A 15,818-nucleotide genomic window follows, 5' to 3' on the forward strand; every position below is an offset into this window, starting at 1 on the left:
TCTTCTAATTTTTTTTTTCTTATTTTTCTTTTTATGTATACAGATTATTATTTATGTCAAGTAACTTAACCCAAGTCTACCTGACAGTAGAAAGCTGTTTTATTTGGTGCGCCTGCATCGTGTTCTTCACAATTTTCCCCTTCGTAATCCTTCCCTTTATAATTAGCTCTTAACCATGATCTTCCGTTTCGCATGCTACCGTATGACACATCTGTTATGACGATATCATTAGTTCCTCCAAATTCTTCTTTAGGTATTGTCCAGGGTGTCAGGCCTGCCGGTCTCCCAGCAAAACCTTTAAGATTACAATTGTTGTCAAATACTGCATATAAAATACTCCCACCATCTGTACCTTCAAAGCCTAATGAACTTGTGGAAACATCAGACATTAAAGTATACTCCCCAGAAGTAGGCTTCCTACAATATTCCTTCATTTTCTTTTCTTCTGGCTTGTTGTATCCATCTAGTTTAATGGTATCATCTGCATTAATTTTAAATGCAAATGCTAATACTAAAAATAAGTAGTCAAGTCTCATCTTTACCTATCTTTTAAGTAGCAAAATAAGACTTAGGACAAACAGGCAACCTTATATAGGGATAATCATTTGGCAATTACACACGTCCAAACAATAGGACTGTATCCTATAATTGAAGATTAGTTTATCCTATACAACCTGGTATGCAGTCTCATGCACATCCTGCAATTTATTATTAGCAATCTCAAATTATTTCAACAAAATATCTCAACAAAACTTTATCTATAATAATATTCCACGCTTCACTCATATATCTATTTGCCAGTTTTATTATCTATCTTCTCTAGAAGACATTTAATGGGACTGGGTTTTTTGTCAAAAAAGTAGAGCTTTCTTAGAATATCACGCAATGGTTATGATCCTCTACCAAGGAACCATGCTAAGAATAAATTAGTTGCTATTATATATTTGATAGGGTATATTGGAGAAGCATTATTAATACACATTTAACTAGAAGGTAAAGCTTTGAATATGGGTACTATAAACTTGAAATGTCTTATTGCTCCATATTCCGAAGAATTATAGAACACACCCATAAACTTAAGCAAATACAAACAAAAAAAAACCGACGTAATTCTTTCATGGCATTAGTTTTCAACCAGAATAGATAATTTAAAGATGACTAACTGTATTTTTGTTCGGTTGGAGTGATTGGGAATATTCTTGCCTGTTGTCCAAGATTTTACCCCACAGAGTCAAGAACTGCAAGAACGTCATCAAATGTCGCGCGAACTATTTTGGGAAGAACTTAAGATTCGAATCTCCATAGAACTGACTTTATATCATAATACTATAATTTGCTAGTGATGTTTCAAAGCTTTGACTGAGAAGAACTATTCAATTCTTCTCAAGTCCCACTCTTAATTTTGTAGGTCGTTCGATTTTAAAACACTTCTACAGGCAGCTACTGCCCAGATGTATTATTCAATTGTACCAGAAGCAATCAACATACCCCTAAGAACCCTCAAATTATAACATGTTAATTTTTCTATAACATCAATGAAAAGAATGAAAGCCGTTTACATTCATAGTATTTACCTAGCAATAACAAATTGAAGCGTACTTCGGGGATACAATTTTATATACATCGCTTTATTGATCAAATTGCTTTCTTGTATCATATTACATTTAATAACCAAATACCTATAGTGAACTAGGGAGGTTTTTCTGTCTGGATTAATTGAAAAATAACTTTATAGAACTCTACTTCAACGAAATATGGAAACTCTGTGAATGTCGGTACAAATTTTTACGCGAATGCGTTAGGCGGTATTTAAAATAAAGAAATCTTCAAACCCCAGATTTAGGCTGAAAAATAAGATTAGATGCTTTGTTCAGTGGTAAAATTAAGAGATACTTTGTACAAACTCCAGATTCGTGTATACGCTTTGATTATATTTCAAAACCTTTATGGTATTATCGAAGAATTATAAAATTAAATTTAGACAAGATATGTGAAGAATTATAAAGCATTTTATATTCAAAATGCATAAGTCTACTCAATATGAGCAGTTTCGGTTTTATTGTTCCAATCAGGATTGGTAACAGCCAATCTCTTTTGGTGCTCATATAATGGAGGTAATGGGTCGATATGACGACGCAATACAACTCTTTGGAAGCTAATTAAGATACTTTTGGTCTGATAGATAGCATGCTTTCTGGTACTGACGGAGAAGACTTCATCCAATTCTTCCAAGGTCAAACCTTTAGTTTCAGGCAAAAACCATAAAACCAAAAAGAACCCTACTATATTCCATCCAGCATACCAGCCAAATGCACCAGTCTCCGTAAAGGCGCTCACAAGCTTAGGCCAAGTCAAAGCTAAAATAAAATTGAAAAACCAACATGTGGCAGTAGCAAAACCCATACCAAGATCACGAATATACAATGGGAAAGCTTCAGCAGAATAAGTGAATGGAACTGGACCTTCACCGGCAGAATAAATGGCAGAGAAAATGTAAACACCACTAGCCACAATACCAATTCTAGTTTGGTCGTTAGAAGCTAAGAAACCAAACCCGGTCCATAATAAGAAGATAGACATTAACGGGAATGTCAACAACAACAAATTACGTCTACCGAAGGTATCAATGGTATAGAAAGTTGGAATAGCAAAAAGGAAGTTAACCATACCGAAACCCCAAGATGCCGTAAGAGCATCAACTTGGGTAAAACCTCCTCTGATAAAAATTGTTGAATTATAATAGACAATAGCATTGATACCACAGAATTGTTGCATAAACATAACAATCCAAGCACCGAAGGCACCGTTTCTATTTCTTCTGATCGTTATCATTTCGACAAGACGCTTCCATGTTGGAATACCCTCGTAAGAAGCTTCTTCTTGTAATAAGACGTATTGGTAGAACGTATCTCTAGCTGCAGCAATTTTGTCAAGACGCATTGCATTCAATGAATCGTACGAGTCCTTGTGTCTTCCTTTACCCATCAACCAACGAGGAGATTCAGGCACAAATGGAATTTGGAACAATACGAATACAGCTGGAAGACCAGCGGAACCTAACATCAATCTCCAGTTAAGACCTCCACCAATACCCCGATCCGGCACATAATAAAATGCTAAACAAGCGGCATAGCCAAGCATAATACCAAATGCTGTAAAAAACTGCCACAACATAACCAAAGCACCTCTGATTTGCTTAGGTGTACATTCAGCGGCGTACGCAGGCACAGTAGCTGACTTAATTCCGATACCAAACCCCATAATAAATCTGGCAATAAAAAGATGATACCATGTATTGGTAAACCCTTGCCAGAAACATGTTACAGCAGAAATAACACAAGTCCAGAAAATAGTACCCTTACGACCCAAGTGTCTATTCCAAAAATCTGACATCCAACAAGCAAGACAAGAAGCACATAAATAAGGTGCACCGTTGATCAATCCTTCAATCATGTCAGTATCATAACCAAAAAAGTTAAAGTCCTTGTGAACTCCCATATATTGGGGGTAGAACAAAAGGGCACCGTTAATAACAGACTGATCCATACCTTGCACAGCCGCAGCCATAGAACCTAATGCAATGACATGAACCAATTTTTTAGGAATGTGCCATTTCTTGGTACTTTCCTTGTGCAACGCTTGCTTTTCTTCTTCTGTGATGAAAGGCATGGCGTTGAACTCACCTGGAGTTCTGGCCAAAGCAGCAGCACGAGAAAATAAATCCGGATCCAAATCGTACTTGAGAGCATAATTTCTACCCATTTGCATCACCTGCTTCTCGGAATACTGCGACAAAATGTTTCCCTTTTCACCTTGACCAGGTTCTGCGATTTTAGAGTGAACACTTTCCAACTCCGACACTCTTCTCTTTTCTTCTACTATACTTGAATTGGAACTAGGTTCGAATAACCCAACATCTGGATTGGCTTCATCCAGGTCCGTCATAATCGGCTTTTCAGTAATTGCACTTGAAGACATTTTAGTTCCTCGTAATATGTGATTCTAACTTAAAAATGCTTCAGTTTCTAACATAAAACACAAATTCTGTCTATAATGATATTCCACGCTTATTTATATCTACATTCTCCATTTTGATCATCTATTTTCCCCAGACGAGTTTTGCAATTGCACTTGTTTATTTGTCAAGAAATTAAGTTTTCTTGGAACATAACGCACTGGTTATGAGTGACTATCCAATAGAACTTAATCAACTAAATTGGCTGGTGTTTCCAAATTGATAGGGAAAAGGTGTATCTCAAATATATCGAATGCGGAATTGGAGAAATATGGAGAGGAGTTATTACTAATGCACCGCACCACATATAGCTGTACTGTCAACCATTCAATATGAGAACTATCAAACCTAAATTATCTTATGGCACAATACTCGCAAGAATTTAAAAGTGGCCAACAGGTTAGCCAGATACGAGATCAAACAAGGGCGTAATTCTTTCTACGGCATTCGGTTTCACGAAGACACTTGCAGGAATGTTGAAATACCTTTTCCAAAATCGTGTTGTGCAGTATAGCGAGAATACCAAAGGCAGGTGCACGATTATCGTTAGTCTACAATATGATATAACAGCCTATATACTTTGTGAATGTTACATAACCCTGTCGAATAATCGAGATCCATCTATATTCAAAAAATTGGCACGGAAAAACCATGATTCAGACTCAATATTGAAAAACATGAAGGTGAGTTACTCCGCAATTGATTACTTGAGACAATGTTAGAATTAATCCAGGTGGTTAATACACTTCTATGTACCGACAGATGTATTCAGTTGGCATAATTGAGAAATTTTCTTGTCCAAGACTTTCCAAGAGTTCTTCAATTGTCCAAGACCTTTCCCCACGGAGTGAAAAGAAACTGCAAAAACGTCGCCGAATGTCGCGCGAACTATTTAGGAAGTACTTAAGATTCGGAATCCCCAAACCTCCAAATTCGTACAGCTACATTTTCATTATTCAAAAATTTTATATTATTATTAGTTATAAAATATCTATAAAATTAAACTTAGACAAGATATGTGAAGAATTAAAAAGCATTTTATATTCAAAATGCATACAGAAGTCTACTCAATATGAGCAGTTTCGGTTTTATTGTTCCAATCAGGATTGGTAACAGCCAATCTCTTTTGGTGCTCATATAATGGAGGTAATGGGTCGATATGACGACGCAATACAACTCTTTGGATGCCGTTCAAGAAATGCTTTGTCTGCCATTTAGCATGTTTTCTGGTACTGACGGAGAAGACCTCATCTAATTCTTCCAAGGTCAAACCCTTAGTTTCAGGCAAGAACCATAATACCAAAAAGAACCCTACTATATTCCATGCAGCATACCAGCCAAATGCACCAGTGGAGGTAAAAGAGCTCACAAGTTTAGGCCAAGTCAAAGCTAAAATAAAATTGAAAAACCAACATGTGGCAGTAGCAAAACCCATACCAAGATCACGAATATACAATGGGAAAGCTTCAGCAGAATAAGTGAATGGAACTGGACCTTCACCGGCAGAATAAATGGCAGAGAAAATGTAAACACCACTAGCCACAATACCAATTCTAGTTTGGTCGTTAGAAGCTAAGAAACCAAACCCGGTCCATAATAAGAAGATAGACATTAACGGGAATGTCAACAACAACAAATTACGTCTACCGAAGGTATCAATGGTATAGAAAGTTGGAATGGCGAAAAGGAAGTTAACCATACCGAAACCCCACGATGCGGTAAGAGCAGCAACTTCGGTAAAACCTCCTCTGATAAAAATCGTCGAATTATAATAGACAATAGCATTGATACCACAGAATTGTTGCATAAACATAACAATCCACGCACCGAGAGCACCATTCCTATTTCTTCTAATTGTGAACATCTCTACAAGACGCTTCCACGTTGGAATACCTTGATAAGAGGCTTCTTCTTGTAATAAGACATATTGATAAAATGTATCTCTAGCAGCCGCGATCTTGTCAAGACGCAATTGGCACAAGGAATCGTAAGAATCCTTATGTCTATCCTTACCCATCAACCAACGGGGAGATTCAGGCACAAATGGAATTTGGAATAAAACAACAATAGCAGGAATACACGCGGAACCTAACATCAATCTCCAGTTAAGACCTCCTCCAATACCATGATCACCAACATGGTAGAAGGCCAAACAAGCGACATAGCCAAGCATAATACCAAATGCTGTAAAAAACTGCCACAACATAACCAAAGCACCTCTGATTTGCTTAGGTGTACATTCAGCGGCGTACGCAGGCACAGTAGCTGACTTAATACCAATACCAAACCCTAACATGAATCTGGCAATAAAAAGATGGTACCATGTATTGGTGAACCCTTGCCAGAAACATGTTACAGCAGAAATAAGACAAGTCCAGAAAATAGTCCACTTACGACCCAACCGTCTATTCCAAGAGTCTGCCATCCAACATGCAAGACAAGAGGCACATAAATAAGGCGCACCATTGATTAATCCCTCAAGCAAATCCGTATCATATCCAAAACGGTTATATTCGCCTTTTCCGACTCCCATATAATTAGGGTAGAACAAAACGGCACCGTTAATAACAGATTCATCCATACCTTGCACAGCCGCAGCCATGGAACCTAATGCGATAACCTGAATTAACTTGCTTGGAATATGCCATTTCTTGGTGCTTTCCTTGTGCAATGCTTCCTTTTGTTCCTCCGAAAGGAAAGGCATGGCATTGAATTCATCTGGAGTTCTGGCCAAAGCAGCAGCACTAGCAAATAAATCGGGATCCATATCGTACTTGAGAGCATAGTTTCTACCCATTTGCATCACCTGCTTCTCGGAATACTGCGACAAAATATTTCCCTTTTCACCTTGACCAGGTTCTGCTATTTTAGAGTGAACACTTTCCAACTCCGACACTCTTCTCTTTTCTTCTACTATACTTGAGTTGGAACTAGGTTCGAATAACCCAACATCTGGATTGGCTTCATCCAGATCCGTCATAATCGGCTTTTCATTAATTGCACTTGAAGACATTTTAGTTCCTCGTAATATGTGATTTTAACTTAAAGCGAAGTCAACTGATAACTGGGGAATTCAAATTTTATCAAAATGATATTCACCGATTATTTATATCAGAAACCCCCCCCCCCCCCCCTTTTGATCATCTATTTTCCCCAACGAGTTTTACCAGATGCTCTAGTTTGATTGTCAGAAAAAGAGTTTTTTTTTGGGGGCATAACGCACTGGTTATGAGTGATAACCCAGAAGAACTCTGCCGCATTAGCTACATGTCCATTATTTCATAATATGTCTTCGATATTTCTAATTGGAATATCGATTTCTAATTGCAATATCGATTTCTAATTGCAATATCGGGAAGAACTATTATACTGATGTGCATACATCTCTAAAAACATCATCCAATATGAGGACAATCAAAACTACTTTGCTTTAAACATATGGTTATGCGAAGTAATACGAAGGCGTATTTTTACGGTGTTTGATTTCGGTCGGTATCTACCTGGAGGGGGGACATGCCGTCATATACCCCAAATCGTGTTTTGTGGCCAATAGCAATAAACACAAAAAAACGTATACCTTCAATATATCAGTCGATACCTGGTAAAAATACTTAAGGCGCATTAAATTTAGGTATGTATCAAACAGAAATAAGTTAACCATGTACAAGACAATAACCATGCTAGCTTACTCATAATAACCAAGAGTGTTTTCTTGTTCGGTTGGAAAACTTGAGAAAATATTCCTTCCTTGAAGAATTTTCCCCATGGAGCCAATAAAATGCGAAAAACGTCACTGAATGTTGCGCCAAGTTTCCCCCAACTCCAAATTCGTACTACTACATTTTGACTATTCAAAAAACTTTATGTTATTAGTTATAAAATCTCGACAAGATATGTGAAGAATTGAAAAGCATTCCATATTCAAAATGCACACAGATACCTACTCGATATGAGCAGTTTCGGTTTTATTATTCCAGTCAGGATTGGTAACAGCCAATCTCTTTTGGTGCTCATATAATGGAGGTAATGGATCAATATGACGACGCAATACAACTCTTTGGAAGCTATTTAAGATACTTTTGGTCTGATAGATAGCATGCTTTCTGGTACTGACGGAGAAGACTTCATCTAATTCTTCCAAGGTCAAACCCTTAGTTTCAGGCAAGAACCATAATACCATAAAAAAACCAGCAATATTCCAGGCGGCATACCACATGAATGCACCAGTTCTACCGAACGAGCTGACTAATTTAGGCCAAGTCAAAGCCAAAATAAAATTGAAGAACCAACAAGTGGCAGTAGCGAAACCCATACCAATATCACGAATGTACAACGGGAAAGCTTCAGCAGAGTAGGTGAATGGAACTGGACCTTCTCCGGCGGAGTAAATAGCTGAAAAAATGTAAACACCACTTGCAACAATACCAGTTTGAGTCTTAGTACCATCTTCTGCTACGAAACCTAAACCAGTCCAAATCAAGAAAAGTGCCATCAATGGGAAAGTGAATAATAACAAGTTACGTCTACCGAAGGTATCAATGGTATAGAAGGTTGGAATGGCGAAAAGGAAGTTAACCATACCGAAACCCCACGATGCGGTAAGAGCATCAACTTCGGTAAAACCTCCTTGGATAAAAATTGTCGAATTATAGTAGACAATTGCATTGATACCACAGAATTGTTGCATAAACATAACAATCCACGCACCGAGAGCACCATTCCTATTTCTTCTAATTGTGAACATCTCTACAAGACGCTTCCACGTTGGAATACCTTGATAAGAGGCTTCTTCTTGTAATAAGACATATTGATAAAATGTATCTCTAGCAGCCGCGATCTTGTCAAGACGCAATTGGCACAAGGAATCGTAAGAATCCTTATGTCTATCCTTACCCATCAACCAACGGGGAGATTCAGGGACAAATGGAATTTGGAATAAAACAATAATAGCAGGAATACAAGCGGAACCTAACATCAATCTCCAGTTAAGACCCCCACCAATACCATGGTCACCAACATGGTAGAATGCCAAACAAGCGACATAACCAAACATAATACCAACAGCAGTGAAGAATTGCCACAACATGACCAAAGCACCTCTGATTTGCTTAGGTGTACATTCAGCGGCGTACGCAGGCACAGTAGCTGACTTAATACCAATACCAAACCCTAACATGAATCTGGCAATAAAAAGATGGTACCATGTATTGGTGAATCCTTGCCAGAAACAAGTAAGGGCAGAAATGAGACAGGTCCAGAAAATAGTCCATTTACGACCCAAATGTCTATTCCATAAATCGGACATCCAACAAGCAATGCAAGAGGCACATAAATAAGGTGCTCCATTGATTAATCCCTCGATCATGTCCGTATCATATCCAAAACGGTTATATTCGCCTTTTCCGACTCCCATATAATTAGGGTAGAACAAAAGCGCACCGTTGATAACAGATTCGTCCATACCCTGCACTGCGGCAGCCATGGAACCTAATGCAATAACCTGAATTAACTTGCTTGGAATATGCCATTTTTTGGTGTGTTCCTTGTGTAATGCTTGCTTTTCTTCTTCTGTTATGAAAGGCATGGCGTTGAAGTCATCTGGGGTTCTCGCTAAAGCTGCAGCACGAGCAAATAAATCGGGATCCAAATCGTACTTGAGAGCATAGTTTCTACCCATTTGCATCACCTGCTTCTCGGAATACTGCGACAAAATATTTCCCTTTTCACCTTGACCAGGTTCTGCGATTTTAGAGTGAATGCTTTCCAACTCCGACACTCTTCTTTTTTCGTTAAAGCTCGAGTTAGAACTGTGTTCAAACAACCCATTCTCTTCATGCGGATTATCTGATCTTAGAGCAACAGGCTTTTCGGGATTAGTTTCTGAAGGCATAATATTAATAATATTGACAATAAAAATCTATCCAAATAGATCTACTACCGATTTCCTCCTACAGTAATACGACATCAGTCTATTTTTTTATATCAAATCGAGTTCCAGGTTGATCATCTATTTTCCCCAGAAGTTTACTTGCTAACCAATTTTGTGTATTTCTTCTCATAAGATACTTCAATTTGTCTTAGAGACAGAATGTACTGGTTATGAGTGTTCATGTATTTTAATTATTAAAATAACCTTAAGGAAGATTTAGGATGTCCTAAACGATATATGTCCGATATCTCCTCTTCATCTTAAGCTAAAGATAGTAATATGGGCTTCTATCAGTGACCGAATCATGTGATGTTACATTTCGATTTGTTTCATCATTACTAATGAAGGAGCTTAGAGTTCGATTATAATTTGGTTACATTTAGTTTGGCGATAATTTTCGTACACTTTATTATTTCAATATCTCGTTAACGGGATATCGGCACCGGTTCAACAATAATAAACCTTTGAGGCGATGCCTCTTTGAGTCAAGCCAGGTATCCGATCATAGGACGAGGGAAGTTGGGTTAGAAACTTTGGGCGCCCCACTAACGCCATAATTGTGTAACTTTTCTCAGAACAATCGTAGGGCGTAATTTAAGACAGGAGAACAATGTACTCCAGGTCTGAACGGAATAGACGGCGCGCATTAAAAGCAGGAGTGCTGCGCAAGCTCCCCCACCTTGCGTTCCAGAAACGCTAATTGATGTAGTGTATTGATGTAGAAGAGCGGAATACGCGGCGTCGATTTAACAAGTGAAATAGCAAAGAGCCAATTGACTTAGGGTGCATAGTTAGGTGGATCGGAAACGAACCGAGGGAGGTCTTTGGTTATACTCGTATTAGAACAGTCGCGCAGTTTAGATGACTTGCCAAACGTACAGTTTGATGGATGCGAGTAGTCCGAAGGCGAGATGAACGGTGCTAATTGTTTTGTACAGATATTTTCTATGGTGGTGGAGAAAGATGGGAAATGCGAATATTTCCAACTTAGGAATCGATTACAGCGTAAAGTAATTCTACGAAATCAAAATAGATGACCTAAAGATAAGTATTATCCCGAAATTGTTAACGGTAAACCCGCATGATGGAGAATATTTTTTCGCAGTGTCTAGTTATAAGTTTAGACGAGACTAGGATTGATTAAATCTATTAAACAATAATAATTATGTAATATATAGTAAATATGTGTCAAATAAAATTAAGGGTTCGAATTAACGGACGAAGTTATCTCAAGAAATCTCTTAAGTATGAGCCCAACTTATTGGCACCTTCTTCGAAAGCGTCTTTCAACACATCCAAATCTTGGTTGGCATTTCCGGAAAATCTAGAGGCAAATTCTCTGGCACTCGACTCTATGTCCGTTAAACCGGCACCTTGGGTATTGTTCTGGGCAGACTCGTCTTCACCAAAATATGACGACGATGAAATAGATTGGGCCCCGTTGAACGACTGAAGCTTGTCTCGGGCTTCGGCATTGGCATTTTCATCGAATCTGGGTCCTCTTCCAAAATACTCATCGGACGAGATACCCTTTTGCGTTCCAAATTTATTGGAGACCTCACCAGTGTATTTGACAGGCTTATAGTTTTTAGACTTTTCATTCACCACCTCGTTTGACCCAGCTGTCATTCCGAATCCCAATTTCTGGAATTTTTGGGTAGCTTCTTTGATTGGAACGTTCTTCGCAGATAAATCCTCCGATCCCTCTGTGTCTTGTTTTCTGGAGCCTAACGGTAAGCCAGGTTTTTTTGGTTCGCTCTTAGCTGGCTTAGCATTACTAGTATCGGACGTGCTTTCAGTCGTTGGATTGTAGCCTAATGCCTTGGCCTCTTCAGCTTCTTGTTTTGCTTTTCTTTCGATTTCTTCAAAATCAATCTCTTCTGCTTCCTTATTAATTCTTTTATTGGCCAATCTCGAGCTTCTTGGACCGTTCCCCTTAGATGACAATATTGATTTTTTTGGTTGATTTGCACCACTTGAATTGTTCACCAATCTGGAGGTCGTACGCGTGGTTACAGGCTTTTTCACGCTGAGATCATCATTAGATGCATTGGGAGTGATATTCTTCGAAGATAACGGCGAAGGAGTGGAGTTGATTGGCTTTGTCCAGTTACTGAAGAAATCATCAGTCGAAACGTTGTTACTTGAGTCAGTAAGCAACCCTCCACTTTCTTCGAGATCATCAATACTGACCTCGTCTGGATGCTTTGCTTCGTCTTGTTGAGCCTTTTGCTTCAATTTTTCTTTATATTTGAGTGCAACTGGTGCCGTGTATTTAGCATTTATATCAATCCCGTCTTTGTTACCAAGGAATTTGGAACCTCCATTTTTAGTGTAGAACTCTTTAGCAACTTGATTACCACCGAACTTGAAATGTCTTAATTGGATTCTTTGCCATGAATCCAAATTCGATGACTTCACAAATGAAATATGCACCCCCAAGTTTCTATGCGCAGCAGAACATTCCAAGCATAACAAGATACCAAACGGAATCGATGTCCATGTTGGGTTTTTATTCGAACAATCAAAACAAACCTGATTAGCCGGTTGTTGTCTCAATTTATTAAAGACCTTAGTGGCCTCTTCCTTGGTCGCCATAGAATCAGACATCGTATCTTTGTATTAACCTTATATACCTTGATTGATTAAGTAAAACAAGCTATAATGAATCAGGCGTAATAATTTTATCAACGTGTAGATTTGATTTTTTATCCAAAAATTTGGTGAATTACACAAAACTACGTTCGCTTGAAATGTCTTCTGACTCTTATCAATATGTCTACAGCATTAAGTGATAATGACGTAAAATAGATTAGAAAGATGTATGATCTAAATAAAGTAGTTAAAATAGTAATATGTACAAATTAGAAGCTATAAATAGGACTGTATAAATTAATGGAATGGTCTTGAACCACCACGAGCAAATTCAATGACCTTCCATCCTTCAGTAACAGTATTGTCGAACTCTTCTGGAATTCTGGTGAAAACCATCGCATAAGTACTTAATTGAATGTGGTCTTCAGTACCTGCTGCAATTTCACCAGTCTTGGCTTTTCTGTATAAATGGATTTCTTGCGCACGGCAACTAACAACTATGACAGGAATATCGTTTGGTTGTAAACTCTTGCAGGTAACTATGTCGACACCTCTGATATCCAAGATCTTACCGTCAGAGAATAAACCTTGTTGTATAAATTGTTTATTGTTGGCTTGCCACACGTTGAATGGTGCTTCACTGAACCAGTGTTTTAATACCTTTTCATCATTCTTGATGTATGAGTCCAACAATTCCGGGACAATGTAATTAGTCAAGGTCTTGGTGAAATCGGTGACCCTAAAGGCTGGATCCATTTGTTTGAATTGTTTGATAACCTTAGCTTGTTCGGTTTCAGCGAAGAAGCCAGTAACCTTTTCTATAATTGTTCTGACGAGTGAGATCAATCCGTTCTCCGAGTCATCCCATTTTTCTCTTAATATCACAATAGCACGTCCGATTGGTGATTTGACCTTGAAGTTTTCCCACTTATCAGACATCGTAGGACCAGAAGCTTTATGTTCGGTGGCAATCAACGCTCCGCCCGCACTTTCATCTTCCTTAACTGGCTTCCAGACTTTACCACTTCTCAATTTTTCAGCCAACTCTTTTTCTCTCAACTTTTGTCTTTGTTCTTTAGTTAAGAAACCACCGTATGAATTGGACGAACCGTCATCGATAACATCAGAAACATTCTTGTAGACAGTGGTGTTTCTAACTGGATCAAACGCTTTGTCAGCAGCTTCAGCACTGGTTCTAACGGAGGTTCTAACACCCTTACCAACTGGAGATTCCCAGGCCTTGTATGCGGCACCTCCAACAACATGTGCTGTTTTTTTTGCAACCTTACCAGCTGCACTACTACCCTTCTGGGCCTTATCGAAGGCTTCTTTGGCCTTTCTGAATGCTTCTGAGTCAGCAACTCTTCCTGATTCATCTTGTAAGGCTTTTATGTTTTCCTTCAACTCGTTAGACTTTTTAACTTCAGCCTTGAATGTATCAAAGAAAACTTTTAATGGTGATTGTGGTCTTTCATTATAGTGAATCTGGGAATTGTGGAATAAACGAATCTGGCTAGTAGTACTTGATTTTAAAATCTGTGTCTGATAATTAGTGGCGTTCTTTATTATATTACTTCTCAACATTTTTATTGTACAAGATTGATGTGCCCTATTTAATATTAATTTATAAACAAAAAAATGACGATATTAAGAAAATACACCAATTCTCTAATGCATAAATAAACTCTTAACTAGCAATAAGTAGTAATAACGTTCATACTATTATAAAGGCTCTATAAGAAATTTTTTCCCGGCTCAACAGTGAAAATTTCACTCTGGTAAAAACACTACTAATATGATATTTTGCAATTTATTACATCCTATGTACAATATAGACCTATTTATTCGATAATTTATGGTAATGTTGGGCCAATTTGGCAGCTCCGAACAAAATGAAGCCCGTTAAGGTTCCGACTTCAATTGCATTGAGAATTTTTGTTTGTCTTTTTTCTATCTTGATCGCCTTTGAATAAGGTATGTCACCTCTAAATGAAATCATCGTATACATTGGAATCCATTGAAATAATCCATTGCCATATCTACCAAGCATATTGTCAATTTTTTTTCTAAATAAGTACCACACATTTGTAACTTTTGAAGACATTTCATGGTAGTTATCTAATGCCAATTTAGAGATGGTTTGTAAGTCTTCGGCTCTGAGAACCGAGTATTGTCTAAACGACTCGGAAACTTCTCCATTATTTTTATCGATTAACTCCATTAAAACCCGGATGTCTTCGAATCCGCAATTCATACCTTGCCCGTAGAATGGGACCATCAGATGGGCTGCATCACCGATAATCAATGCTCTGCCATTAGGATTATGGTATGGGTATGCGTTGACTTGCATTAATGAACCCCTTGGTTGATTTTCAAACGCATATCTTAGCTTTTTTTCACCCATTAGCTTAAAGGCATCAGGAAAATTGTACTTGAAGAAGTCTATAAACTTATCTGACGACGTCCCAAACGATTCGATCACGGACCAAGGACTGAAAAACGTAGATGTGAAGGAACCATCTTCATTAGCTAAGGCTATTAACATGAATTCGTGCCTTGGCCAAATGTGAAGATGGTTTGGGTCTATGTGGAACTTGCTATCTCCCGTCGTATTTGGAGGTATGCTAAGCTCTAAATATTGCATATCGATGTACTCTTGAGAAATATTCATTCTCATCGATTTTTGTAATTGGTATCTAAATTGGGAATGGGCTCCATCAGCTCCAATAACGTAGTCAAATTCATACGATTTCATTGTAGATTCATTGGATTCCGAGGTATCTAGAAAAGTCAATTTAGGTGACTTCTCCTCGCTAGACAAGTCATCTAGCCTTATTAACTTATGATTAAAGTGAACATTAATATCAGAGTGCCTTATTTCATCCAATAAGTAGTCATTCAAGAAAGATCTATCTATGGAGTTGATGCTCTCTCCAAATAAACCGTAAGCCTGGGATTCTTGCTTCGTTCCGGATAAGTCATGGATCATTCTGCCAGTCATAGGAATGACGTGCTCCAAAACTCTATCGGCCATTTCTGAGTCGACATATTTCAATGTCCTAATACCCCGATCACTAACTGCTAGGTTAATAGACCGAAGGTTCTTTTCATTCGTAACTTTTTTTGGATCTGGGCGTAATTCAAATAATGTGACTGAAAACCCTTTGGCAGCAAAAGCCAAAGCAGTTAAGCAGCCAACTAAACCGGCACCAACTATACCAACACCTTGGTGTTTATTATCTTCTTTTGCCGAAGCCATTTGCTTGCATAAATTAATAT

General features: G+C 38.1%; 7 protein-coding genes across 7 annotated transcripts; all 7 read right to left on the reverse strand. All coding sequences in view use genetic code 12, as the record gives it.

Annotated features, from left to right (window-relative positions):
* Positions 1-65: 65 nt before the first annotated feature.
* Positions 66-536, reverse strand: DEHA2C05852g (DEHA2C05852p; the record flags this gene model as incomplete). The annotated part of the gene is made up of 1 exon (XM_457942.1): positions 66-536. One exon carries the CDS (start codon positions 534-536, stop codon positions 66-68), a length of 471 nt encoding a protein of 156 aa, XP_457942.2.
* A 1,495-nt stretch (positions 537-2,031) lies between these two features.
* Positions 2,032-3,978, reverse strand: DEHA2C05874g (DEHA2C05874p; the record flags this gene model as incomplete). Its single annotated transcript, XM_457943.1, has 1 exon — positions 2,032-3,978. One exon carries the CDS (start codon positions 3,976-3,978, stop codon positions 2,032-2,034), a length of 1,947 nt encoding a protein of 648 aa, XP_457943.2.
* A 1,100-nt stretch (positions 3,979-5,078) lies between these two features.
* Positions 5,079-7,028, reverse strand: DEHA2C05896g (DEHA2C05896p; the record flags this gene model as incomplete). Its single annotated transcript, XM_002770132.1, has 1 exon — positions 5,079-7,028. One exon carries the CDS (start codon positions 7,026-7,028, stop codon positions 5,079-5,081), a length of 1,950 nt encoding a protein of 649 aa, XP_002770178.1.
* Positions 7,029-7,955: 927 nt separating this feature from the next.
* On the reverse strand, positions 7,956-9,905 carry DEHA2C05918g (DEHA2C05918p; the record flags this gene model as incomplete). The annotated part of the gene is made up of 1 exon (XM_457945.1): positions 7,956-9,905. The coding sequence occupies one exon, from the start codon at positions 9,903-9,905 to the stop codon at positions 7,956-7,958; it is 1,950 nt and encodes a 649-aa protein (XP_457945.1).
* Positions 9,906-11,168: 1,263 nt separating this feature from the next.
* On the reverse strand, positions 11,169-12,554 carry DEHA2C05940g (DEHA2C05940p; the record flags this gene model as incomplete). The annotated part of the gene is made up of 1 exon (XM_002770133.1): positions 11,169-12,554. The coding sequence occupies one exon, from the start codon at positions 12,552-12,554 to the stop codon at positions 11,169-11,171; it is 1,386 nt and encodes a 461-aa protein (XP_002770179.1).
* Positions 12,555-12,836: 282 nt separating this feature from the next.
* Positions 12,837-14,123, reverse strand: DEHA2C05962g (DEHA2C05962p; the record flags this gene model as incomplete). The annotated part of the gene is made up of 1 exon (XM_457947.1): positions 12,837-14,123. One exon carries the CDS (start codon positions 14,121-14,123, stop codon positions 12,837-12,839), a length of 1,287 nt encoding a protein of 428 aa, XP_457947.1.
* A 253-nt stretch (positions 14,124-14,376) lies between these two features.
* On the reverse strand, positions 14,377-15,798 carry DEHA2C05984g (DEHA2C05984p; the record flags this gene model as incomplete). The annotated part of the gene is made up of 1 exon (XM_457948.1): positions 14,377-15,798. The coding sequence occupies one exon, from the start codon at positions 15,796-15,798 to the stop codon at positions 14,377-14,379; it is 1,422 nt and encodes a 473-aa protein (XP_457948.2).
* Positions 15,799-15,818: the final 20 nt, after the last annotated feature.

Source organism: Debaryomyces hansenii (genome assembly GCF_000006445.2).
Source record: "Debaryomyces hansenii CBS767 chromosome C complete sequence".
NCBI classification, from domain to species: domain Eukaryota; kingdom Fungi; phylum Ascomycota; class Pichiomycetes; order Serinales; family Debaryomycetaceae; genus Debaryomyces; species Debaryomyces hansenii.